The sequence below is a fragment of the Sciurus vulgaris genome, assembly GCF_902686455.1.
Source record: "Sciurus vulgaris genome assembly, chromosome: 17".
Taxonomy (NCBI): Eukaryota; Metazoa; Chordata; class Mammalia; order Rodentia; family Sciuridae; genus Sciurus; species Sciurus vulgaris.
This window is the reverse complement of record NC_136478.1, coordinates 52,278,487-52,306,463: the sequence shown is the minus strand read 5'-3', so window position 1 is coordinate 52,306,463 and position 27,977 is coordinate 52,278,487. Positions and strand designations below refer to the sequence as shown.

The 27,977-nt window shown below is 45.2% G+C and overlaps 2 protein-coding genes across 5 annotated transcripts in view; one reads left to right on the top strand and one right to left on the bottom strand.

The window, feature by feature from the left end:
- The window catches only part of TMEM91 (transmembrane protein 91), a 25,220-nt gene extending 3,464 nt beyond the window's left edge, over positions 1 to 21,756 (bottom strand). Inside the window, exons 1-4 of one of the 4 annotated variants that reach the window (XM_079118439.1) lie at positions 21,622 to 21,756; positions 12,894 to 13,132; positions 5,439 to 5,676; positions 2,588 to 2,737 (exon numbers count right to left, since the gene is read on the bottom strand). In XM_079118439.1, the coding sequence (XP_078974565.1) occupies positions 2,588 to 2,737; positions 5,439 to 5,676; positions 12,894 to 12,895 (390 nt within the window). In that variant the 5' untranslated portion in view covers positions 12,896 to 13,132; positions 21,622 to 21,756. Of the gene's footprint in view, positions 1 to 56; positions 2,179 to 2,587; positions 2,738 to 5,438; positions 5,677 to 6,720; positions 6,818 to 12,893; positions 13,133 to 21,621 lie in introns of those variants that run through there. The other 3 variants (XM_079118436.1, XM_079118438.1, XM_079118437.1) reach the window with 3 other exon arrangements.
- Positions 21,697 to 27,977, top strand: B9D2 (B9 domain containing 2). The gene is made up of 4 exons (XM_079118441.1): positions 21,697 to 21,888; positions 22,313 to 22,404; positions 25,107 to 25,232; positions 27,431 to 27,977. The coding sequence occupies exons 2-4, from the start codon at positions 22,317 to 22,319 to the stop codon at positions 27,742 to 27,744; spliced, it is 528 nt and encodes a 175-aa protein (XP_078974567.1). The 5' UTR covers positions 21,697 to 21,888; positions 22,313 to 22,316; the 3' UTR covers positions 27,745 to 27,977.

Here is a 27,977-nt window from a genome sequence, read left to right as displayed (position 1 = left end):
AGACCCTGGCAGTGAACCACAGACCCTGGCCCTGTGTTCTAGAAGCAATGGGGTGAGGAACCAAAAAATTGTTGGTAAACGTGACAAAAACAAGAAATAGGGAACAAGAGTTGGGGAGAGTCATTTTGGGGAGGGCAGATATAATACGTGAGTGGAGACACCTTATCGAGCAGGGCACACCTGAGGGAGCCCTTCAGGAGGAAAGGGAGCAATTTCTTGCATAACAGGAGGGAGTGCCCCAGGGGTCAAGGACCAGCCAGGCAGCCAGTGTGATGAGTGGAACAAGAAGGGCAGGAGGGGGGAGATGGGGTCAGGGAAATAAGTACAGCATGAACATGGGACCTCAAACGTGGGACCTTGTGGGCCACAGGAGGAATCTGGCCAAGTGCAGCTTTAACTGACCAGCAACCCCATGAGGTGGGGCTGTGCTAGTCCCCACGTGAAGATGAGGGAACAAGCTCAGAAGCCAGTTAGCTGCCCGAGGTCACCAGCCAGTCGGCAGAGGAACAGGCGTCCCACGGAGTCCAGTCTCAGAACCCTTCCTATTTAGATAAAACCCAGGGATGCCAGGAAGATCCAAAGGCTGGATGTCATCTCTCTGTAAGCAGTAGTTGAGGCTTACGGTGGCACCCTGGGTGTTTGGAGGTCATGGGCGTACTTCCTTGCCCTTTGACTGCTCCCCAGCAGTATTTAGTACTGCAGGGAGCTAAAGAGCCATTAGGCCACATGGGCTGCATTGGCAGGCCCCTGGTGTGGGGGGGTTCGTGTGTCAGACCCCCTGCTGTGACTTCACATGCTTGAATTAGCTCACAGAATCCCCACCCCCCCACCCCCCACAGTATCTTCATCCCCCTGTAACCAAAAAGGAAATGCTCAAATATCTTTAGCTTGAAATTGTGCTCTATTAAATGCTCAGAGGAAGGCTAACTGGGGAAAGCTATTTTCTAGCAAGAACCATCATAATGGCATTAAACAGTGAGAAGACTAAGCTGCATTTTTTTTATTACTTGATATCAGGCCCAATTGGTGAGCTCTCCCTTTGCTTCTGCTGAGTGCTCTGCAGACAACTGTTCTGCCTGCCCGGTGCCAGGACTTTCATGTTTCCTTAGAGTCCTATTCTCTTCTTTTTTGGGAGGTACCAGGGATTGAACTCGGGGGTGCTCAACCACTAAGCCACATCCCCAGCCCTTTTCTATATTTTATTTGGAGACAGGGTCTCACTAACTTGCTGAAGCCGGCTTTGAGCTCGTGATCCTCCTGCCTCAGCCTCCTGAGCTGCTGGGATTACAGGCATGTGCCGCCACGAATGGTAGAGTCCCATCCTTGCCAAGCCTGGTCCATCTGATTTGGAAGGGCCTGGGAAAGGGGTCTGGAATTGCTAGGAAGTTTTCTCTCCCCGTGATGGGGGCTGGCACACAACAAAATGGACACAGGAACAGAGAGCCAGACGGATAACAGTCCAGTCCAGTTCTACCTCAGCGTTCTCACTGTTGTTGCCTAAGGCAGTTTGGGCTGCTTTCTTTCACTCAGCTATCGGAAAGTGCAGAGGGAGAGAGCAGATGGCCATTTCTGTGTGGGATGAATTTAAGCTTGACATGAGAGAAAAGCAGCCCCATTTTACAGAAGAGAGAAAGTGAGACTGGAAGAGATGTCACTTGGGCCAAGGTTACATGGCTGCCAGGTGGGGGACTAAGGCTCAATCCTCTACTAACGACTATGGTGAAGAGAACATCCTGCTGTGTGGGGACCCTACACCCGCGTGCCACCCTGGCTGGTCCTTCCTGGTCTCAGACACCACCACTGTGTCCACCTCCCCGTACACATGACAGACTCGAGTTTGGCTGCAAGGGTGTCTTGTTTAATTTTCTCACGTTGCTGCTGCCTGAGTGGTGGCCACGAATGGGACGGGGTCTCCAGCTCACTCCCCTTTCTGGATGCGGCATCAGGACTCTCCATTTCCTGCCCACAGATGCACTGGGCTGCCAGGCTCTGGGTTCACAGCGGGGGCCATGGAGGCAACTAGGGCGGGTCCCGGGAGGCAAGATAGGCCGCCAGGGTCACCAGCGCAGCTGCATATGTGCACAGGCCCAGTCCGATGGCGAGGACCCCCAGCAGGAAGGCACGGCGGGAGGCAGCCCCCGCTTCCTGGACGTCCCCCTTGGCCCAAGCCTTGTTGGTCTGTAGAGGCAGTAGCTAGTGGTGACCAAGGGATCCCTCTTCCCACCCTGCTTCCCACAGCCTTTCCCCCACCCAGTAAACCATTCATTCATATATTCCAATGCCTTGGAGCACCTCCTGTGAATCAGCACAGCTGGGCAATGGGGATGCTGGGTGACTAATAAAAACATGTTACTATATGCCACTGTTCTCACTTGATTACTTGATTCTCACAATGTCCCCGAGGCAGGAATTATTCCCATTTTATAGAGGAGTGCAAGAAGGCATAGCGAAGTTCAGTGGCTTGCCCCAGAGGGCAGGCCAGGGCTTTGCCCATCTCCCTGCTGCCTTTAGCGAGGCTCCTCTTGCTTACAGGGTGTGAGTTTTTCCCTTTTAAACCCAGTACCCTCCCTATCCCGCACAGACTGACCTTCTGGGCCAAACAGAAGGCAGCGATGCCCAGGGGCCAGAAACAGCACAACATGGAGAAGACTGCCAGGCCAAGGTGGTCATGGGGTAGAAGAGGAGAGAGGTGGCTGCCCCCGTCCCAGTCTGAGTCGCTGTCACTGGATGATGGATCCTGTGGACAGGAGAGGGCTTTGGGTGGGCATCTCCACCCACCTGCCCTGCCCACTGCTCTGCCCCACATCACTACCAAAGACCAGTACCTCCCCAGATGCATGAAAGTTGTTCAAAGAGGTGGGCTCTGGGCTGCTCTGTCCTGGATCCCTTAGAGGGGAAGCTGTGGGTTCTGTTCAGAAAGAGCCCCACCTACACATCATTTTCAAGAGATTGACACGTCCAGTCATGGATCACAATTAGAATGCTACAATTTCTGAATTAAAATAATTTCAATCTCTGAGTTAAAAGTGCCTGAAGTGAAGACAGACATCAGGAACCTGCAAAAAGATGGGAGATTATAAAAATGCTCCAGTGTCCTAAATTATTAGGACAAACCAAACTGCTGAAAACTTCAGATTCTAGATAGTATATTTTACGAAGAACCTTACAAATAGGTGTGGTGGCGCACACCTGGGCAACTTAGTGAGATCCTGGCTCAAAATAAAAAGTTGGGAATGTAGCTTAGTAGCAGAGCAGGTGTGTAGCATGCACAAGGCCTGGGATGAACTGATCCCCTGTACTACCACAAACAAAACAAGACTCAAGCAGCAGGTAGCTCGCAAGATTTAAGAAACTACTCTAAGGACTTAATCAAGGTTGATTTCACAGTGGTTAAGCAAACACAGGGGCCCCTTTTGCCCTGCAGATATTTGCCAATCTCAGAAAAGTCAAACCTTGAACTAATAAATTACAAATGATCTCTAAGCAGTAGGCAGTTGAGGCAGCTGACAACCAATCCAAGTGCTTTCTGAAAGACAGTACCTTCATTCTAGGCCTTAAAATGATTTTTCCTAAAGCAGGTGCAGTAGTGCACACCTGAAATCCCAGCAGCTCAGGAGGCTGAGGCAGGAGGATTGGGAGTTCAAAGCCAGCCTCAGCAACTTAGCGAGGCCCTGTTTCAAAACAAAAAGAGCTGGGGATGTGGCTCAGTGGTAAAGCAGCCTAAAAATAATACGTTTTCCTAAAAATGATTTTTTAAAGATAATGACAAGCATACAGTCCAAGATAACAAAGAATGTGAACTAGCAGAAATAAGGTGCTCAAAATCTTCAGCTAAAGTGAGGTTTACTATGTGTGACAGGTGGCATTTTCCAAAAATGGTCACAACAATCTCCCAATGTCTTTCCCCCCCCCCCCAGTATTGGGATTTGAACCTGGGGGTGCACTACCATGAAAGCACTGAGTCACACCTGGCCCCGGCCCTTTTATTTATTTATTTTTATTTGTTTATTTATTTTTTGAGGGGCTGAGTTGCCTAGGGCCTCACTAAATGGCTGAGGCCGGCCTGCAACCTGCAATCCTGTCTCAGCCTCCTGATTCGCTGGATTACAGGTTTACACCACCATGCCCCGCTAACATGCTCTTCTTAAAATATGACTTCCATATTCCTCCCTTCAAGAAATGAGGTCTGTGTCCCCTCGCTCTGAACCTAGGCAGGTTCGTGACTTACTTGTAATTAAAAGAATGTGGTAAAAGTAATGCTACATGACTTCCTAGGCTAAGGCAGATAAGAAAGGGCAGCTGCTGCTTTGCTGAAACACGCCTGCTGGAGGCTGGAGGTATGACTGCCCCAGAGCTGCCATGCCATGTAGACCATGTATGGACTACTCTGAGGCAACAGGAAGAAACAGATCGCAGCCAGCACCAGATGGTTCTAGCCCCGGCCACTGACTGCAGCCTCATGAAAGACCCCAAGGCAGAGCCTCCACCTGAGTCCTCCCCAAGTTCCTGACCCCAGCAACCATGAACAGATACCATGAGGATTTACAGTGATTACTGTTTTAAGCTACCACATTTTGGAGTAATTTCTTACTAATTGGAAAACCATTAAGAAATAAAAGACGAGTTTGACAGTATATACAAGGAATGAGAAATAATTTAAAAAGTAAGGTGAATTTGAAAAAAGGGTCACACAGTCCAGAGGTGTTTGGGCTTTGTAGAGAGAGGCAGATGGAGTTGCACATGCCTGTAATCTGAGACAACGGAGGTTGAAGCAGGAGGATCACAAGTTTGAGGCCAGCCTCAGTCATACAGCAAGGCCCGAAGCAGCTTAGTGAGACCCTGTCTCAAAAAATAAAAAGGGCTGAGGATACGGCTTGGTGGTTAAGCACCCCTGGTTTCAATCTCCAGTACCCCATCCCACCCCCCAAGAAAGAGAACCAGATAGAGAACATAGGTGTCAGAAATCAGAAGAAAAACAAAAAGGCAAAGACCAGGAAGCAAAGAGAAAAGATGAATCTGGAGAAAAACAATAAAGAAACCAGAAGTGGGCATGGTGGTGCATGCCTGTAATCCCAGCTACTTGGGAGGCTGAGGCAGGAAGATGGCAAGATGGAGGCCAGCCTTGACAACTTAATGAGACTCTGTCTCAAAAAATAAAGGGCTGGTATAGCTCAATGCTAGAGTGCTTGCCTAGAACCTCCCAGGTCCTAGGTTCAATCCCCAGCACTGCCAAAAAAAAAAAAAAAAAAAAAAAGAAGAAGAAGAAGAAAAGAAAGAAATCACGATAGCAAGTACAGGAAGAACAATAACTGGAAATCCCAGCAGCCCACACACAATTGGAAAGTGAGACTCTAGCCACTGGCCTGACAAATATTGGCTACAGATGCCTTTACCCCCAGCCCTGTCCCCTGGCTCCCACCAGGATCTGCTGCTCCTACCTCAAGGGCAGGGGGCCCTGGCTCTCCCAGGCCTCCACTCACAGAGGGAAGAGGTGGTGGTAGAAACTGCCAACCTCTTAGGGACTCTGCAAAGGCTGTTTCTCTTGATGGGGGCACTAGCTCAGGCTTGACAGGCTCCGGGGCAGGGGGTTGACAGGCTGTGCCTGCCAGCAGAGGTTGTTGAAGATCCCGAAGACTAGAGCTGTCCATGGCTGGGGGAGTCTCTGGCAAAGGATTCCTGGGGGCAGAGGGAAGACAATACAAGTTGTAAAAAAGTCTTACCTTCCTCCCTGCCCCGCAACCCTGGGCTTTGGAGGTACTCAGGCAGAGATGAATGGTTCAGATCCATTTTACACACAGAAGAACAGACCAAGAGTAAAAGAGGTTGGTGCGGGTTAAAAAGAGAACTCAGATGTCTGGACATTTGATTCTGAGCTTCTCTCTCAGGCAAAACACATACCTGTTGCACACTTATTCCAAACCATGCCTTACACACTTATGCCCCATGAACTCTCCCTGACCCCCCAATTCCAGGTTCACATCTCCTCACCACCCATCCAGACCTGCACATCCCTCCTAGGCATACACACCACAGTGACCCCCTGAACTTCACTCTAGTGCACACTCCCCTCCTGCACACTTCTGAGTTCTCAAGGCCCCTGCCACACAGCCACATTCAAGCAATCCCATCCCTCCCCTGCAGGTGATCTGCCAAAGGATTCCTTGCACAAACGTCACCCCTCCCAAGCCTGCAACCTTCTTACACACTTATCCCAAATGGCTGCTTGCACACTCCTAATCCTCACAGCATCAGAAACCACACACATACCTCCACACGCACAGCCTTCCCACACATTCTTCCTGCTTCCGTCTCTTACACACCTGCCCTAAACAGTCAACCTCCCTCCCAACTCTACCTGCACCAAAGACCCCACAAAACTCCCCATACACCTTCCAGTTCTCCAAACTGCTCCCGGTTTACCCCAATCCTCATTAGCACACCTTGCCCCATAATCCCCCCAACCCCAGCTCACACGTACGTATCACACTCAATACAACCAGAAAGAAGATTCTTCTTGCCCTATGGTCCCTGGGGGAGGCCCCAAGCCTCCTGCCCGCTCGCTCCAAACCCCCATAAGCCGATTTCTTCGCCACAGCCTTGCCTCCAGCTCCCCAACGCCAGGACCCTGCGGAGAGGGTCCCCCCACCTCCCTCCCTCCCTCACCGCCCACGGTCCGACGCCCGCATCTCCTAAGCCCCTCACACCGACACCCGCTCTGACCTGCTGCCTGCTCGATGTGCTAACCTGGCGATGTCCGGACCGGGCAGGAGGCTTCGGGTCTGAGCACCGCAATCCGCCGCGTCCCAGCGCCCCAGGCCCGCAGCGCGCGGGGGCGGGGCGGGGGCGGGGCGGGGGCTCAGGGTTCCGCCCCTCCGCGGAGGCCGGGGAGGGGGCCTTGAAGGCTGATGTCAGCCTCTGGCTAGTGCCAGGGAAGGCAGGGGCATCAGAAACAGCAGCCCCTCCTCCACTAGCCCAGACTCAAGCGCTGCAGGTCGGAGGAGGGGGCGCCCCCAGATTCTCCAGGGCCTTCCTGGCTTGCGCCCACCTCCCCTCCCACAACTCCCCCGCCCCGTTGCCCAATAATAACAAATAATGATAATAACAGCTACACTGTGTGCTCTAGGTGTCCACTCGGCGTCTTACATATGCACTTTCACATTTATTCCTTGGAACAACCCTAAGGGCACTGTCATTTATTGCTTTGCTTTACAGGGCAAGAAAGAGGCACAGAGCGGTTAGGTCACTTGCCTAAGAGCAACCGCTAATTCAGCTAATTCATCTAGTGCAGACGATGCCCCAGGCTCTGTGTTCAGTGTTTGACATTCCACCGTCCCATTCATTCTCTCAGTAGCTAGGTTTTCATTCCCTATTTCACAGATAAAGAAAGGGAGGCCCAGAGATGCCAAGGTAAACAACTGGTACCAGAACCAGCAGATGGTAAAGCAGGACTGAGGGGAGGAAGCAGGGGCAGAAGGCAGCCAGAGGGGTGCTTCCAGGGAATGGAGGAGAAGTGGGACCCAGGGTAGAGCACTGTGCTGTTTTTCAGGTGGTGCAGGTGGTGTTCATGAGTCAGGGTTTGGGTCTGCACAGACCTGGTTCTTGCCAGGCTCTTTAAGGCATTTGTGGTGTGACCTCTGGACAATGGCTTTACCTCTCTGAACCCCAATTTTTTCATTTGTAAATTAGGGAAATACTCCCTGTCTCTTAGACATAACATACATGAAGTGCTTAGATTAAGTGTGATAACAAATACCCAATATTTACCCAAATCCTATCTAAGTGTGTACTCTGAAGAAGTATGATGTGCTATTAACATTATTACTTACATCCACCCCATCTGTCTGGCTGGGGAACTCTCCTCAGTCTACAAGCCTCCACCTCCTTCAGGGAGCCCACCAAGCCCACACTGGCCTTCCATTCCCAGAAGCCCTTCATCTGGCCAGACAGAAGGATTCCCCAGCCTGATGTGGGGCCATCCGGAGTTCCCTCGCCCCAGGGCTCCAGGGCACCATGCCAAGAGTCCAGACGCTGGAGCTGGCACCGGCCCCAGTCCTGGGAAGAACAGATGGCGTCTGCAAGTGCACTTGGCTCAGCCAGCATCTCTGGCAGATGACAGAGACAGGGAGAGGGTGAGGGGGCAGAACTGTTTTACCCAGGAGGGATACCCCATCACCACCTCCTTAACCTCGCTCCAGTTGTTTTCTCCATGACAGTGAAACACATCTCTCTCATTTGTGTATTTCTTTTGAATCCTCCCAACAGCACCAGCTCTGCCAAGGCTGGGATTGGATCACTTTTGTTCACTGCTGTGCCTCGGGGCCTAAAAGAGCGCTTGGTACTAAGTGGGCCATCCTTGCATATTTGTGGGATGAGGGCATGAATTCCTAGCTGCCTGTTTTTTACCAAATTGCTGAGCTCTGTGGGTCCCCCATCCTCCTTGGCTATCCTAGAGATGAGTTCACATCTTGCTAGAGCTCTCTGGCCATCATCAGCCTTGTATAGTCTTCCCAGCCCATCCCTTTCAAGGGGCTGGGGGAAGCCTAGGCTTAGAGTCCGTGATGGGCTTGGTATGTTGAACTTGAGAGTCCAGCAAGGATCCTCAACTGAGGTCTTACGCCATCCAGTCAAAGTCTGAGGAGGAATAGGATAGAATTTAGTCTCAAAGAGTCCTCCCACAGGTTACTCATGCATCACAGGGAGAACTAGAGTACTGTGGGCAAAACTGGCAGACAAGCCCCTAACTAGGTATGTTAGGGTTTGAATCTGGAAAGTCCCCCAAAGGCTCATGTGTTGAAGGAAGCCTCGCACCCCAGTGCAGCACTGTTCAGAGGTGGGGCTTTCAGGAAACGATCGGGTCACGGGGGCTCTGAACTCATCAGTGGATTAACAATTTGATGGCATTTTTGGAGGTAGTGGAAACTGAAGGAGTGGGTCTTTGCTTCCTGGCTTCCACGGGAAGTCCTTCTGCTATGATGTTGTGTGTCAGGCCCAAAGCAGTGGAGCTGCTGCCCATGAACTAAGGTCTCTGAAACCATGAGCCAGAATAAATCTTCCCTGCTTTGTTTCTATTAGGGATTTTGGTCACAGCAACAAAAAGATGACTAATACAAGGTGACATTAGTTAACATCACCAGCAAAAGGACACATCATCATGTGCCACCTGCCATGCACTGAGGAGGACACAACGTTGCTTCTGTGGTTTTCTGATAAAAAATGCATTACCCAAATTATTAAAAAATGAGATAAAGTCATATGAAGAACACTGTGTAAAGTAACTGGTCTGTGCTCTTCAAGACATCAGTGTAGGGCTGGGGAGATAGCTCAGTTGGTAGAGTGCTTGCCTTGCAAGCACAAGGCCCTGGGTTCAATCCCCAGTACCACAAAAAAAAAAAAAAAAAAAAAAAAAAGACATCAGTGTAAACCGGGCCCTGTGGCACGCACCTATAATTCCTGCTACTCTGGAGACTGAAGCAAGAAGATACCAAGTTCAAGTCCAGCCTGAGCAATTTAGTGAGCCCTTGTTTCAAAATAAAATACTAAAAAGGGCTGGTGGTACAGCTCAGTGGTAGAGTGCTTATCTAGGATGCATGAGACCCTGAGTTCAAAAAAAAAAGTCAATGTAATGAAAAAAAAAAAGTCAATGTAATGAAAATAAATACAAAGCTGGCAGGTCTGTTCTAGATTAAATGAGACTAAAGAATAATGACAACTAAATACAAAATCTGATCCTAGATGAGACAGTGACAAAGTATGTTTTGGGGACAACTAGGAAAATCTGAATGTAAGTTATAGGTTAGATGGCAGTTTTATATCAATATTAAATTGATACTGTGATAAACATTAAATTTTGACTATGGTTATATAGAATTCACTTTTTTTTTTTAAGGGTTGGGGATTGAACCAAGGGCCTCATGCATGTTAGGCAAGCCCTCTGCTACTGAGCTATGCCCCCACCCCTCACTTATTCTTTGGAGAATTTTTACTATTAAAAGAAATGAGTGCTGAGTATGTGGCTTGTTGTTAGTGATTGCCTAGCTTGCCCAAAGCCCTGGGTTCAACTCCCTGTATGCAAAAAAAAAAAAAAAAAAGTGAGAGAGAAATGAGTTATGCCTACAGTGTGTGTGTGTGTGTGTGTGTGTACAGAAAAGCTGGCAAAAGGCTTAAAAGGCTTAAACATAAACTTCACAAAAAAGGAAATCCAGAAAATGAACAACAGAAAGGTTAAATGGTTTGCTCAAGATCACACCGTTAACATTTGGTGTTGCTGACAGCCAAGCCAATATATATCTGACTCTAGGGTTCATACCCTTCCTACTAAATCTTCAGTGGGGTCAGAGGAGAAAACAAAGGGCAGGTTCAATGAACAACATGATGTGGGAGCTGAAAGAAGGACCCAGAAATCAGTGGGCCACAAAAGGGAGATGGGCTGGGAAAGAAAAAAAAATCAGTAAAGGTAGAGCAGTGTGATGGCACCTGTTAATGTTCAATTACCATCAGTGAGTTGGTGCTTCATTAAAGAAGATATGGAGATCTCATAGCCAACATTCCACATCTAGTTCCACTGAGCAAATATTCAAAATATTCAACATGTTAATAAAATTTGCACATCATCAAAGTTAAAAAAAAAAAAAAAAAAAAAGGAAATCCAAGGGAACAATGAACATATTTAAGTTTCTAAGCCTGGCTTTGAATTTGTGATCCTCCTGCCTCAGCCTCCCAAGTTGCTGGGATTTCAGGCATGCACCACTGTGCCCAGCCAATGAACATATTAAAAAACAAAAACAAAAACAAAAACACCTCAACCAATCCATCACCTTGGAGGCTAAAAGGGAGAGATGCTGGGGATGTACCTCAGTGATGGAGCAAAACAACAAAACCCACCCCAACTAGTCATCTGGGAAATGCTAATTGAAATCACAATGGGATACCAACACACACTCATCACAACAGCTAAGAAGAAAACAACAGTAAGTGCTGGTGAGGAGGTGCAAGAGGGGAGCTTCCACTGGGAATGCAAATTGGTTCAGCCACCTGGAAAACTGGTTGGCAGTTTCTGCTGTTGGTGAACATATCCTATGACCCAGCAATAGACTCCAGCTGGATAGAACATATGTCTACCAAAGGACAAATTCCTACAAACAAAGCTGAGCAAAGGCAGCAGACACAAAAGAATATGTACAATTTCTTTTATATAAAACAGAAAACCAAGCAAAGTAATCCATGTTATTGGCAATCCAATCAGTGGTAACCTGGGGGGGCATTCAGGAAGAGGTATGAAGTAGGGGCTGGTTACATTCTTATTTTCGACTGAGTTCTGGTAAGTCAGTAGCCTCTTCGGTGTATAAAATTTAATCAAGGAGCTGGGGTTGTGGCTCAGAGCTTTTGCCTGGCATGTGTGAGGCACTGGGTTTGATTCTTAGCACCATTTATAAATAATAAAATAAAGGTCCATCAACATCTAAGAAAAGTTTTTAGAATAAATAAATAAAATTTAATCAAGCTGCTCATTTATTATTTGTGCATTTTTCTGTATATTATACTTCAAAAGAATTTTTTTTTTTTGAAAACCAGTGAGTTAAATTTTTATGGACATGGATAATTTTCCAAAATGTATGACTGAGTGGAAAAAGCAAGGTGTAAAACAGTATGTACAGCTGCTATGGAAAACAGTATGGCAGCACCTTAAAAAATTAAAATAGAATGGCCATATGGTTCAGCAATTCTACTTCTAGGGATATACCCAAAAGAAGTCAAAGTAGGGTCTCAAAGAGATATTTAGGTACCTATGTTCATAGCAACATTATGCAAAATAGCCAAAAAGTAGATGTAACACACATGTCCATCCAAGATCAATAAAATATGGTCAATGCATACAGTGGAATATTATTTAGCCTTAAATAAGAAGGAAATTCTGACACACACTAAAACACCTGAAGAATATTATTGCTAATGAAATGATCTAGTCACAAAATACAAATATGATTCCACTTATATGAGATACATAGAGTAGTCAAATTCATAGAAGTAGAAAGTAGAAGAGTGACAAAAAGGGGAATAAGGGAGAGAACTGTTTAATGGATTTAGAGTTACAGTTTTGCAAGATAAAAAGAGTTCTGGGGACTGGGTGCACAACAATGTGAATGTAGTTAACGCTATTGAACTATGTAGCTAAAAATGGTTAAGATGGTAAATTTTATATGTATTTTATTACAATTAAAAGAAATTTTTAAATTTAATTTGCAGTTTTGGGGATTGAAGAACACAGGGACTATGCATTCTAGGCAAGCACTCTACCACTGAGCTATACTCCTAGTTCTATATTTATTTAAATCTTTAGTTAAAATTCTTGGGTTGGAGATTTGATTCAGTGGTAGAGTGATGTCTCACATGTGTGAGGCCCTGGGTTCAATCCCCACCACTGCAAAAAAAATTGCTTTTTTTTTTTTTTTTTTTTTTTTAGTAGTCAGGTGAGGAGGCACCTGACTGTAATCCCAACTATTCAGGAGATGGAAACAGGAGGATCACAAGTATGAGGTGAGCCTGGGCAATTTAACATGATCCTGCCTCAAAATAAAAATTTAAAAAGGGCTGGGGGTGTAGCTCAATGGTAGAACACTTGCCTAGGATACAGGAGGCCCTGGATTCAATTCCTGGTACAGTAAAAAAAAAATGTAGATGAATAACAATGTGTTAAAAAGAATATGTACACAATGCCATTCCAGTTAACAACAATATTAATAAAAACCATGAATAGCAAACATGACTTTTACGGTGTTTTCTATGCACAAGGTACTATCCCAAATTCATTACAAATTTATATGAGTTATCCACCGCTGTATGAAAATTACCCCCAAAACTTAGTGGTTTAAAACAATAAATATTTATTATCTTACATAGTTTCTATAGGTCAGGAGACTGGCTTAGCTGGGTGGTCTGGTTTGGGTCTTCATGAAGAAACAGTCAAAGTGTTGCCTAGGGCTACAATCATCCGAAGACTTGATCAGGGCTGGAAGATCTGCTTCCTAGATGGGTTGCTCAGATAGTGCTGGTTGTTGGTAGGACACCCCAGTTCATCCCTGTTTGTGTCTCTCTCTTGACTGCTTTACTGTCTGACCTGCTTCAGAAAAGGGACCTGAAGAGAGAACCAAGAGGAAGCCTCAATGCCTTTTATGACCTAATCTTGGAAGTCACAGAGCAAACATCTATAATATTCTATTGGTTATTATTAAGTCCAGCCACATGCAAGGGAAGAAGAATTAGGCTCCACCCACTTAAAGGAGCTGCCCAGGAACTTTTGGACATATTTTAAAAGAGCCTCATACATTAACACATAAAATATTTTTTTGGGGTTGCATTAAGGATTGAATACCCTGCCTTACCTCTGAGCTACATCTCAGTCCATATTTTTTTTTGAGACAGGGTCTAGATAAGTCGCTTAGGGTCTCACTAAATTACTGAGGCTGGCCTCAAACTTGTGATTCTCCTGCCTGAAGCTCAAACTCATTAAATCTTGATAATAATCCCACAGGTTTGAGTATTATCATTTACCCTCCTGTTACAGATAAGGAAACTGAGGCACACAGAAGGGACAGAATCATGATTTAAACCCAGGGAGTATACTTGTGACCATTCTCTTAGTCACCCATATCAATCAGTGGGGAAGAAACCAATTGAAGGAAAATATTTAAAAGAAGGAGCATTGACAGTACTTGATTATGGAAAAATGACAGTTTAGGATGTCACTAAAGCACAATATTCATATTCCTTTAATAATGAGGGTCATTTATTCAAAAGAGGCAAGATGCACAGGGTCAGAATATAAGGTTTGGAGATCCAAGATGGCGGACTAGAGGAGGCTGCATTTCTTGTTGCTCCATAACTTGGGTTTCAAGCAGAGGATATCTGTTTCTTGACTGTTCACTCTCTGGCACCTACCATCTGCCATTTGCCTGCTGCTTGCCTGTCCACTGCCTGCCTTTCACCTACCCATCACCCACCACCTGAGGTTCACCTCCTGATCCTCTGACAATAGTCAGCAGACTGACCATAGACTGCCAGTGGAGCACCAACTGCCTGCGATTGCCTGGAAGTTCACTGTCACAGTACCTGCAGGTTTGGTTACATGTGGCTGCCGTAATTTTGAGACAACAGCCAGGACTTGTAGGACCCCTGGCTGGACTGACTGAGCCCTGTCTCCAGGATCTCTCTGCCCGACCTATCATTCCCTGCCTCTGGGGCCCTCACATCAACTGACTGCTCCCCGCCACCAGGATCCCCAGACAGACTGACTGTGCTACCATGAGGACCTCCAGACCGACTGATTGTACCCTGCCTCCAGGATCCTGCAACCAGACTAACAACACCCCACCTCCAGGACCCTAGCCTGACCAACGATACCCCGCCTCCAGGACCTCCAGCTGACCATGCCCACACCCAGAGCTGCAGCTCCCTATTTGCCAACACATTTGGAGGCTATAGTGGCCATCTTGGATAATCCTGGAAGCCAAATCTCCCATCTTTAGGTGGGGCAAATCCCATCCTAAAATGCCTGCTGGAGACTTGAAGCTCATTGTCAGGTACCTCTCATATATCAGGCTACTGCACACTGGGAGGTTTGAATGCTATATGACTATTATAGTGTAGATTTTCTTTTTTCTCCTTATTGAAAAATTTTAAGTTTTTATTTCTTTACTTTTCTTGCTCTCTTTTCCTTTTTACCTGTTCCCTCAGAGTCTCTCTCTCCCTTTTCCCTTGTTAACAACCGACTTCTTTTGATTACACTCTCACACTTTCTATGATCTAGAACTTCTATATATTCTTTTCTTATCCCATTAACAGCTACATCCTACACCCTTCTGCATCTTCTTTGTCTTCCATTAGAAACTTCAGACCTTATTGCAAATGTATTTGTTAAACTGAAGATAATAATTGAACTCATTCTGTTTATTATAACAATATTGTTAACATCCTCATAGGGGCTATTTGGTTTTGGGTTGCATACTGTCTGAACTGGGAACTGCTAATATTGATCTCCCCCTTAAAGAAAAGGTTTTGGAAACCTATTGGGTCATGATAAGCCTATAGGGGGAACACTGCAATACCCCAGATCTGCACTGCTAGAGGGGAAGATACATGAACAACATGAAAAAACAAGGGAAGAAAATGTTCCAAACAAACCTAGATTCTATATTAACAGAACCCAGTGACAGTATGGTAGAAGAAATGTCAGAAAAGGACTTCAGATATACATGATTAAGATGATTCGTGAAAGAAAGGATGAGATAAGAGTGCAAATGCAGACAATGAATGATAACTCCAATAGCAATAGAAAGAGCAACTTCAGGAAGCAAAAGATCATTTCAAAAAAGAGATAGAGATTCAAAAAAAAAAAAAAAAGAAGAAGAAGAAATCCTTGAAATGAAGGAAACAATAAACCTAATAAAAAACTCAATGGAAAGCATCACCAACAGACAAGACCACTTGAAAGACAGAACCTCAGACAATGAAGACAAAATATTTAATCTTGAAAATAAAGTTGACCAAACAGAGAAGATGGTAAGAAATCATGAACAGAATCTCTAAGTACTATACATATGAAAAGATCAAATTTAAGAATTATTGGGATTGAGGAAGGCACAGAGATACAAACCAAAGGAATGAACAACCTAATCAATGAAATAATAGCAGAAAATTTCCCAAGCCTGAAGAATGAAATAGAAAATCAAATACAAGAGGCTTACAGAACACCAAATGCACAAAATCACAACAGATCCCCACCAAGGCACATTATAATGAAAATGCTTAACATACGAAATAAAGATAGGATTTTGAAGGCCGTGCAAGAAAAGCATCAGATTGCATATAGGGGGAAACCAATACAGATAGCAGCAGAATTCTCAGCCCAGACCCTAAAAACTAGAAGGGCCTGGAACAACATATTTCAAGCTCTGAAAGAACATGGTTGCCAACCAAGAATCCTATACCCAGGAAAACTAACCTTCAGATTTGAAGATGAAATAAAATCCTTCCATGATAAACAAAAGTTAAAAGAATTTACAAATAGAAAGCCTGCACTACAGAATGTTCTCAACAAAATATTCCATGAGGAGGAAATGAAAAACAATAATGTAGGTCAGCAAAGGGAGGAACTACCTTAAAGGAAATTCCATTCAAAGGAGAAACCAAGTCAAGTTAAAAATCAAAATTAAGCCCAAATGATTGGGAATACAAATCATATCTCAATAATAACCCTGAATGTTAATGGCCTAACTCATCAATCAAAAGACACAGACTGGAAAAATGGATTAAAAAGAAAGATCCAACAATATGCTGCCTGCAAGAGACTCATCTCATAGAAAAAGACATCCACTAAAGGTGAAAGGATGGAAAAAAACCTACCACGCACACGGACTTAGTAAAAAAGTGGGGTTTCCATCGTTATTTCAGATAAAGTGGACTTCAAGCCAAAGTTAGTCAGAGGGGATAAAGAAGGGCATTTCATCAGGAAGACATAACGATCATAAATATTTATGCTCCAAACAATGGTGCATCCATGTACATCAAACAAATCCTTCTCAATTCCAGTAATCAAATAGACCACAACACAATAATTCTGAGTGACTTTAACACACCACTTTCACCACTGGATAGATCTTCCAAACAAAAACTAGACAAAGAAACCACAGAACTCAATAACACAATCAATAACTTAGACTTAACAGACATATATAGAATATTCTATCAATCAACGAGCGAATTCACTTTCTTCTCAGCAGCACATGGAACCTTCTCGAAAATAGACCATATGTCATGCCACAAAGCAGCCCTTAGGAAATGCAAAAAAATAGAGATACTTCCTTGTGTCCTATCAGATACTTCCTTGTGTCCTGGCATGAAATTAGAAATCAATGACAAAATATAAAACAGAAATTACTCCAACACCTGGAGACTAAATAATATGCCCTTAAATGAAGCATGGATAACTTAAAAAATCAGGGAGAAGATAAAAAAATTCTTAGAAGTAAATGAGAATGATGATACAACATATCAAAATCTCTGGGACACAAAGAAAGCAGTACTAAGAGGAAAATTAATTGCATGGAGTGCATTCCAGAAAAGAATAAAAAGTCAACAACTAAATGACCTAACTTTACAGCTCAAAGCCCTAGAAAAAGAACAGAACACCAAAAGTAGTAGAAGACAGGAAATAATTAAAATCAGAGATGAAATTAATGAAATTGAAACAAAAGAAACAATTCAAAAAATTGACAAAACAAAAAGGTGGTTCTTTGAGAAAGTAAACAAAATAGACAAACCCTGAGCCATGCTAACAAAGAGAAGGAGAGAGAAAACTCAAATTACTAAAATTCATGATGAAAAAGGAAAGATCAGGACAGACACCACTGAGATACAGAACATAAAGAGAAGCTACTTTGAAAATACATATTCTAACAAAATAGAAAATACCAAAGATATCAACAAATTTCTAGAGACATATGATCCTCCCAAACTGAAGCAGGAGGACATACAGAATTTAAACAGATCAATATCAAGCAATGAAATAGAAGAAGCCATCAAAAGCCTACCAACCAAGAAAAGTCAAGGACCAGACGGATTCTCAGCTGAGTTCTACATGACCTTCAAAGAAGAACTCTTTCCAATACTTCTCAAAGTGTTCCAAAAAGGAGGGGACCCTACCGAACTCATTCTATGAATCTAATAACACCCTCATACCGAAACCAGGCAAAGACAAGAAAAGAAAATTTTCGACCAATATCCTTGATGAATATAGACACAAAGATCCTTAACAAAATCCTGGCAAACTGTCTCCAAAAACATATCAAGAAGATAGCGCACCATGATCAAGTGGGGCCTATCCCGGGAATGCAAGGTTGGTTCAACATCCGTAAATCAATAAATGTAATCCATCATGTCAATAGACTTAAGGATAAGAATCATATGGTTATTTCAATTGATGCATAAAAAGTGTTCAACAAAATACAACACCCCTTCATGCTCAAAACACTAGAAAAAATGGGGATAGGGGGAACATATCTGAACATTGTATTTATACTAAGCCCATGGCCAACATCATTCTTAATGTTGAAAACCTGAAGGCATTCACTTTAAAAACGGGAACAAGACAGGGATGTCCTCTTTCACCACTTCTATTCAACATTGTACTTGAAATACTAGTAAGAGCAATTAGACACACTAAAGAAATTAAAGGGATACAAATAGGAAAAGAGGAACTTAAGCTGTCACTATTTTCTGGTGACATATTTCTCTATTTAGAGGATCCAAAAAACTCCTCCAGAAAACTTCTAGACCTCATCAATGAATTCAGCAAAATAGCAGGTTATAAAATCAACATGCATAAATCTAAAGCATTTTTATACATAAGCGATGAAACATCTGAAAGGAAATGAGGAAAAGAATTCCATTAACAATAGCCTCCAAAAAAATAAAATATTTGGGAATCAATCTAACAAAAGAGGTAAAAGATCTCTACAATGAAAACTACAAAACATAAAAGAAAGAAATTAAGGAAGACCTTAGACGATGGAAAGATCTCCCATGTTCTTGGATAGACAGAATTAATATTGTCAAAATGGCCATACTACCAAAAGTGCTATATAGATTCAATGCAATTCCAATTAAAATCCCAATGATGTACCTCACAGAAATAGAGCAAGCAATCATGAAATTCATCTGGAAGAATAAGAAACCCAGAATAGCTAAAGCAATCCTTAGCAGGAAGAATGAAACAGGGGGTATTGCAATACCAGAACTTCAACTATACTACAAAGCAATAGTAACAAAAACAGCATGGTATTGGCACCAAAATAGACAGGTAGACCAATAGTACAGAATAGAAGACACCGAGACATACCCACGTAAGAACAGTAACCTCATTCTAGACGAAGGTGCCAAAAACTTACAATGGAGAAAAGATAGCCTCTTCAACAAATGGTGCTGGGAAAACTGGAAATCCATATGTAGTAAAATGAAATTAAACCCCTATCTCTCACCCTGTACAAAACTCAACTCAAAATGGATCAAGGATCTAGGAATTAGACCTGAGACCCTTCACCAAACAGAAGAGAAATTAGGCCCGAATCTCCATCATGTTGGCTTAGGACCAGACTTCCTTAACAGACCCCCATAGTGCAAGAAATAAAAGCAAGAATAAATAAATGGGATAGATTCAAACTAAAAAGTTTTTTTTCTTAGCACAGGAAACAATTAATAATGTGAAGAGAGAGCCTACAGAGTGGGAGAAAATCTTTTCCACACACACTTTAGATAGAGCACTCATCTCCAAAGTTTATAAAGAACTTAAAAAACCTTACCCCCAAAATACAAAGAACACAATCAATAAGTGGGCTAAGGAAATGGGCAGATACTTCAGAGAAGAAGATATACAGGTGATCAACAAATATATGAAAAATGTGCTCATCATCCCTAGTAATTAGAGAAATGCAAATTAAAACCACCCTAAGATTTCATCTAACTCCAATTAGAATGGCTGTTATCAAGAACACAAGCAATAATAAGTGTTGGTGTGGATGTGGAGAAAAAGGCACACTCACACATTGCTGGTGGAGTTGCAAATTGGTGCAGCCACTCTGGAAAGCAGTATGGAGATGCCTCAGAAAGCTTGGAATGGACCCACCATTTGACCCAGCTATGCCACTCCTGGGTTCATACCCATAGGATTAAAATCAGCATACTACAGTGATGCAGCCACATCACTGTTCATAGCAGCTCAATTCACAATAGCTAGATTGTGGAACCAACCTAAATTCCCTTCAACTGATGAATGGATAAACTGTGGTACATATACACCATGGAATATTACTCAATGATAAAGAAGAGTAAAATTATGGCATTTGCTGGTAAATGAATGAAGTTGGAAAATATCATGTTAAGTGAAATAGGCCAAGCCCAAAAACCCAAAGGCCAAATGCTTTCTCTGTTAAGTGCATGACAATATATAATGAGGAGGGAGTGATGGGGGTAAGAGAAGAATGAAGGAACTTTGGATGGTGTAGAGGAAAAGGGGGTGGGAAGGGGTGGGGATGGAAAAACAGTAGAATGAGACAGACAATATTACCCTATTTACATGTATAATTACATGAATGGCGTGAATCTACATTGTGTACAACCATAGAAATCAAAAGTTGTATCCCATTTGTGTACAATGAATCAAAATGTGTCTGTAAAAATAAAAATACTTTAAAAAAAAGAATGTAAGGTTTAAGGAGAGGGTCAGACCATCTATGATCAATTTGGTTTCATGCCCATGATTTTGCTTTAATTTCTTAATCTTAAATAAAAAGCTGATAAATATTAATCTTAAATAAAAAGACTCCTTGGAATGTCTTTGAGGATTCAAGGAGATAACATAGAAAAATGTCTAGTTTAGCCAGGCCCTGTGGTGCATACCTGTAATCTAAGCAGCTCAGGAGGCTGAGGCAGGAGAATCTCGAATTCAAAGTCATTCTCAGAAATTTAATAAGGCCCTAAGCAATTCAGTGAGGTCCTGTCTCTAAATAACATACAAAAACGGACTGGGGATTATGAGTCAGTCGTTAAGAACCTCCGGGTTAAAAAAAAATGGAAAGAAAGAAAAGCTTTGTTCAAATGCGCTGGCAAAGAAGATGCTAGGTAAAAGAGAGATTTTAAATTTATTTGTTAGCAAAACATTCTTCTGACTTACAGTATTTATGAAAATGTTTTCCTATTGAAATGTTGTCCCTTCCTTGTTTTTTGGAGTTGGTGACCCTAACTTTTGTAGTTCGTGTGTGTTCCTGAAAAGAAGTAAATAAGTTTTCATGGTTCTGGTCTGGGCTGAAGGAATAAAGGAGCAAGCAAGGTTCAACTGATTTAGAAGGTGGGAAAAGCACTGCTAAGGAATTCAGTACCACTATGTGTGCTCAATACATGGAAAATATCTGAGACTATAGCCCAGCAAGGTCACAGGACAAATTATTGGCAGAGCTATGAATGGAAGAGAGACTCTCACGGCTAGGGTATGTAGTTCAGTGGTAAAGCCTAGCATGCATGAGGCCCTCGATTCTATGCTCAGTATCCCCAAACAAAACAAAAACCCCAGCACTTTCTGTGAAGGGGCCTAGTTCCTCATTTCTCATCCTTGCTCCATCCCCATTGCTCAGACTCAGCACTAACAACTTGGTAGAGTCTCTGAGAAGGAAGTTGGACTAATTAGTCCTTTAGAGAAGCCTGGAGGAACTCTGAAAACAGAAGGAAAAACCACTCCCCGACTTCCCTAGTCTGAATGAATTTTTTCCTAGGAGAATGCCTACAAGGTCCTGGGGTGGAATGCTCCCTTGATCTGGTGATTCTCTGACTTTTGGGTCCTGGACGGGAAAGAGATTTGGGAGGGGTACAATGGGGGCACAAAGCATCGATAGATCGTCTTATTTTGTAAAGAGGGACCTGCAGAAACAGCACTCAAACTTCCTTCTACACATCCAAGATGGCAACTGCCCAGCCACGCCCCCAAAGGTGGAAGACTGAGCTGGAGCAAGAGAAACGCTACCTTCCCAAAAGGGAACTAGAGAGAGAAAGAAAATGTCTATCACATCTCCTCCCCACCTCCAGGGGCAGATACCACCAATCAGCAGCGCGAAGGGCGGGATCAAGGCCAGGGGCGGGGCCTGCAGTTGCCCCAGCAACAGCCAGGGAACCCAAGGCGAGCGCGGTCGCAGAAGTGTTGCGCCTCAGATCTGTCGCTGCCAGGAAGGTCCTGGGAGAAGCGCGAGCCAGGCCTTATCCTCGCCCGCGGAGAAAAGAACTGGTCAGGCCTATGTACTACAATTCTCACAGCTGCCTTCGTTTCTCCTAACGGTTAAGGGCGCTGAGGTAGGAATGACGCATGCGCCGAGCTTAGAGGCGGGGCTACGACGGTCCTGAATTTTAGACGCATGCTCCTTATGGGGCTTAGGGGCCGTTCTGACGTGAATGGGCGGGTCTTTGCAGTAGTGGGCGGAGCCGTAGGCCATTGGGGCGGAGCCTTCCTCAGGACAGAGTCATTGAAGGAGGTTTATTTTAGGAGGGGCCGAGTTAGTACCCGGATTCCTAACCCAAAGTGCCCTCCCTATTTTCCCCAGGCTTTCCTAGGGAAGCACTTAGGAACTGTGGTTAAGACCACAGCGTCAGTGGGTTGACGAAACCAGCTTGGAATCCTAGTACTGCTCTATAAGTGGTGGACCTCAGTTTCCCCATATGTCAGATGGAAATAGTACACTTACCTCACATGGCTCTGATTATATTTTCCCCCTTCCAGGATTATGGCTGAGGTGCACGTGATTGGGCAGATCATGGGGGCCACCGGTTTCTCTGAAAGTAGCCTCTTCTGCAAATGGGGCATCCACACAGGTATTTTCCCTGGGCCTGGTTCATCTCCCCATGTCACCCCACCCCCAGCCTATGGCTTCACACTCCTTTTACTCTCTTAATCCAGGATCCTCTCTTTCCACTGGCTCTCAGGACTCCTAGTCCAGACCACACTTGTGTTTCCAGTGTTATCCCTTTCCATCCTATTTCTGGGGGCTCTGGTTCCCATCCTCTGAGCCTACAGCCCTACAAATATGGGACTATATGCTTAAACCCTCCACCCTGCCACCATACACACACTTCTATTTCTCCTAACATTAGACAGCCCTAACTCTCCATTTGGATTCCACTCACAATCTTAGCCATGCTTAGAGACACCCCCCATCTTAATTCTTTGATTAGCAGTCTCTACTTATTTTTTACTGCAAAGTAAAAGCGTCCATCCTAGATTTACAGAGGAGAGGCACTCTCTGGTATTCATGATTCTGTGTACCTCATTCTGGCAGTTGTCCAAGTCCATTCCCACAGGCCCAGTAGGGATCTTGGAGACCCCCTTTGCCATGCCTACCCATCTGAGGTCCTATATGTAGTGGTACAGTGTAATTAATGGTTAGGGCTGCCAGATCTGGGTTCTAATATTAACTCCCCCCAGTTATCATTTGGAAGCCTTTGTCCTTGATCTCTCCTGTACCTCAGTTTCCTTATCTGTAAATGAAGCTAATAGCAGCTAAGAGGCAGCACAGCACAGAGGTTAATAGTACAGACTTGCTGTGTTCCAAACCAGTTGTTGCTTATTATATGATCTCGTGCACTTCTCTTTGCCTTTATTTCCCTGTTGGTACAATGTGAATGATAATACTTAACTTCCAGTGGTTGCTGTCATGACTATATGACTGTCAACAGCACTTAAAATAGGGTCTGGTCTAGGAAGTGTTTGCCTGGCTCATGGAAAGCTTTGATGGAGTCTTGTTGTAAAGCCCTATATGTTTTTTTTTTAAATCATTATTTAATTAATTAATTAATTTATATGTGGTGCTGAGAATTGAACCCAGTGCTTCTTACATACCAGGCAAGTGCTCTACCACTGAGCCACAACCCCAGTCCATGCCCTATATATGTTGTTGCCCACAAAATAGATGCATCTATTGCCATTATCATCCCTTGCGGCCTGGGTCCTTCCTGATTTTACTGCAAAGTGGGGTAGCAGTTGAGATTCCTTGGGAAATTGAGATCCTCCAGTTGAATAAATAAAAGATTGGGTTTGGAGTCAGACTCTGTTTCCAGTCTGGATCCAACCATTCATGGGTTGTCCGACCCTGGGCAGATGTTGTCCCTTCTTGGAGCTCACAGTAGGGGAGTCAGAAAATAAATAAGCAGATGAAGAAATGATCATAATGGCAACAGATCATTGTAAGTTCTAGGAATAAAAGAAATGGGATGAATGTGATAGGAGCTAGTTCTGATAGGAAGGTCAGAGAGAGGCCCTCTGGAAGTGGCACTTGAGCTGAAAGGATGAAAAGAGTAGGAATGGGGACATCTAAGAACAGAGCTTTCTAGGGTAGAAGAAACAGCTGTTGCAAAGGCCCTGAGGCAGATGCACAAAAATGGGACCAGGGAGGATAGAGGGTGGTTATGGGACATGAGTTCAGGGAGGTGGGGATGACTATGCCAGGCAGGACCTTATGGACCATGGTAGCGAGTCTGTGAACTGGGGTGGGTAAGTTGGAGATTGAAGAGCCCAAAAGTGCAGGGCATGGTGGTACACTCCTGTAACCCCAGAAGCTTTGGAGGCTGCGCTAGGAGGATTGCAAGTTCAAATCCAGTTTGATGAGACCCTGAGCAATTTTGCTAGGTCCTGTCTCAAAATAAAATAAAAAGGGCTGGGGTTGTTCCTCAGTGGTTAAGTGCTCCTGGGTTCAATTCCCTGTAATAATGATAATAATAATAATAATAATAATAATAATGGCAGATTAAATGAATGCATTGTCTAAAGCACTTAGCATAGCATCTGGCATTTAGTAAGCACTCAGTGTTCACGTTCCCTATTCTTATCACTTCTTAGTAGGATTGCTGTTAATATGTGTTTCTCATCACGTGCTCCTGGAGTATCAGATACCATCAGCCGCATCTTAGTTCTTGGACTAGGTCTCTAAATATTGGGTAAGAATAGTAATAAGCTGGATTATAGCCAGATGTGGTGGCGCACCCCTGTATTCCCAGCAGCTCAAGAGGCTGAGGCAGGAGGATTGTAGGTTTGAAACCAGCCTCAGCAACTTGTCTCAGAATCAAAGATAAAAAGTGCTGGGGATGTGGTTCAGTGGTTAAGCACCCTTGGGTTCAATCCCTGGTTAAAAAAAAAAAAATAAACACACACACACGCACACACACACACACACACACACACACACGGTTTTAGACTGGGGTGTACAGCTCAACTTAGTATACATGAGGATTCAATTTCTAGGATGATACAAAAAAAAAACTCTAAAATGTTTTTATATTCCAACACTCATCATGAATCTTCTTAAAATTATGTGACTGCATTATTATGCATTATTACTCAGCTTACAGATGAGGAGACTGAGACAGAATAAGTAACTTGCCCAAGGTTGCACAGGCAAAAAGAGAAAGTGCCAAGATTTGGACCCAGAGCTCACACTTTGTAACCCCTATCCTCACCTCCAAATGCCCTTCCTGAAGGCTGTCCCCCACCTCTATCTACATCTCAGCTCCTCTCATTACAGGGGCGGCATGGAAGCTCCTGTCTGGTGTGCGTGAGGGCCAAACACAGGTGGACACCCCTCAGATAGGGGACATGGCCTATTGGTCTCACCCCATAGACCTACACTTTGCTACCAAAGGTCTCCAAGGTGGGTACCAGGCCTGGGCCCTGGGACCAGGGGAGGGGAGAGGGGCCCCTGAAGCACCTGAGACTGGGAACACCATGTCTTGTCCTGCTCTGCATGCCTTGTTGGTCCTTTTTCTAACCACTGCCCTGGAGACATTGTGCTAAAACCTTCCTGGGCCTGCCCTACTGTAGGTCCCAAGTATGTGGGGTGGGGGGGGGGATGGAAAGGTGGGGTCGGAATGGGAGGGGAGGTGGCCTTCAAGAAGAGACAATCAAAGAGCCTCCAATAAGGAGGAAGCCCAGGAGTTATGAGCAGTAGAGAGGGAGGAGGTGCTGGGAGTGAGGGGCAGGGACTCCTCGGCTTGAGAACAGAGGTGCTGCTCTAAGGGGAAATTCAGGGGAGGAGGTGGATAAGAAATCTTTTCTGGTAGAAAATGCAGTAGATTCCAGAAAATAACTTGGAGGGAGGTGCTGTGTATTTCAGCAATATCAATACTGTTCACTAAGTGCCTGCCCTGGGCCCAACCTGTGTTGCTGATACAAGGGAGACATTTGTGATCAAGACAGCTCTACCCCCTGCCCTGTCCTCAGGGGCACCATCCTGTGGAACAGCTCAGAGAGGTCATGGCTAGCATGAGGGATTGTGGGAGGCCATGGAAGCCCAGAAGAAGTGTTTGAGCCTATTGTGGAGGTCAGAGAGGGCCTCCAAGGAGCATCTGAGCTTTGCTGTGAAGGGCCAGGGAAACTAACAAGGTGGAAGATGGAGCAGCTCTGCGCAGGGAGAGCTGTGCAAGGGGGCCCAAGGCGAGAGTGAGCAGGGTATGTGGAGGACTCTGGGCTAGTAGAAGGATGGCAGAGGGAGAGGGGAAGAGGGGACAGGTCATGCAGGGCCTTGGATGCCAGACTGAGGAGCTGAGGCCATCCAAGGCACTTGGGAGCTAGAGCAAGTGAGGGACAAGTTAGATTTTGCTTTAAAAGATCTATCTGGTTGCCATATGGGTATGGTTTGGAGGGTGAGGCAGTAAACTCTGGTTCAGCCTTTCTGTCCCCCCAGTGCTGGCTCTACCTAATACTTTTTTGTGTGTGTGTGGTGCTGGGGATTGAACCCAGGGCCTTGTCATGCTAGGCTACCAGCTGAGCTATACGCCCAGCCCTCTATTTATTACATCTTAACTTCTACTTCTCACCATTTTCTGCCTAGCATCTGGTCTTCATCATCATCTCTTACCTTGGCCATTCAGCAACATCTTCACTGTGCTCCCGCCCCAAACCCAAGTCTGTGCCTCACACACAACCTGCGTAGCCCTATGAGCACTAAGTTGGGTCACATCCTTCTACTCAACCTTCTGGTGGCTCCTGTTTTACTCCCTTCCCTCCTTTAAGCAATTGCTCAACTGTCACCTTCTTAGTGAAGCATTCTTGATCCCTTCCTTTCCCAGCTGCATCCCCACCTCCACCCCACCGGCTTTATTTTTCTCTAGAGCAGTTATCACCATCTGACGTACCCTATAATTTGCTTATTTACTATGTTCGTTGTCTAGGATGTCAGCCTCAGAGTGCAGGGATTTTTGTCTGCTGTGCTCACCACTGTGTCCCCAGCTCCAAGAACAAGGCCTAGCACAGAGGAGGGGCTTAGAATACAGGGTGAGATGGCCTCAGTCTCCAGGGACTTTGACTACCAGACTGAGGAACTGAGCTGTATCTGAGGACGCTGGCAAGCCTGTGGAAGACCAGAAAGATGCTTCCAGCTGCCAGGGAGAGGTAGATTGGACAGGGAAAGAAAGGAGGCCCTGAGCCCAGAGCCCGGGACAGGGCAGTGCTATGAGGAAGGGAGGCAGAAGACATCTTAGGACAAGGCCCAAGACACGGATGTGGGACCTGGAGGAGCAGGGGCTGCCTTGACAGAGGAACATTGAGGAGGTACCCATAGAGAGGCCAGATCTGAAGGAGCTTGGATATTGAGGAGATTGGACTTTGTCCTAAGGGTACTGGGGAGTTATGGAAGAGTTGAGCAGGGGAGTGATATGGATTTAGAAAAATCCCTTTGGCTGCCATGTGGCATTGGATCAGAGGTTGGGAACCCAAGAGAAGGCTGGGGCCAAACCCCAAGGGGAAAGGACTGGTCCAGAGTCTTCAATGGGTATCAGGGAGGTGGGGACCCAGGAGCAGGAAGCTGGGTCCTACCATCCCTCCTTTTCTTCTCTTCATCCTATCCTGCAGGCTGGCCCCGGCTCCATCTCCAGGTGTGGTCCCAGGACAGTTTTGGCCGCTGCCAGCTTGCAGGCTATGGCTTTTGCCACGTGCCCAGCAGCCCAGGCACCCACCATCTGGACTGCCCTACTTGGCGGCCCCTGGGCAGCTGGAGAGAGCAGCTGGCCAGGGCCTTTGTGGGTGGTGGGCCACAGCTGCTGCATGCGGACACAATCTACAGTGGGGCAGACCGCTATCGCCTGCACACAGCTGCTGGTGGCACTGTGCACCTTGAGATTGGCCTGCTGCTGCGCCACTTCGACCGCTATGGAGTGGAGTGCTGAGGGAGCCTGCCTTCAACATTGGGTCCTCATCACATCCCTAGATACCTGGTGAGGGCAGGATGGCCTGGTAGTCAAGATCAGGGGCTCTTGAGACTGTCAGGCCTCACCCCAGCCAGTGCATGGCCCTGGTTCTGTCCTAGGTCAGTAACTGTTCCCTGGAGGCACAGTTTTCCCATCTGTCCCACCGGGCAGTATGAGGGCCGCAGGGATAGGGGTAGAAGAGGCTACTTGGC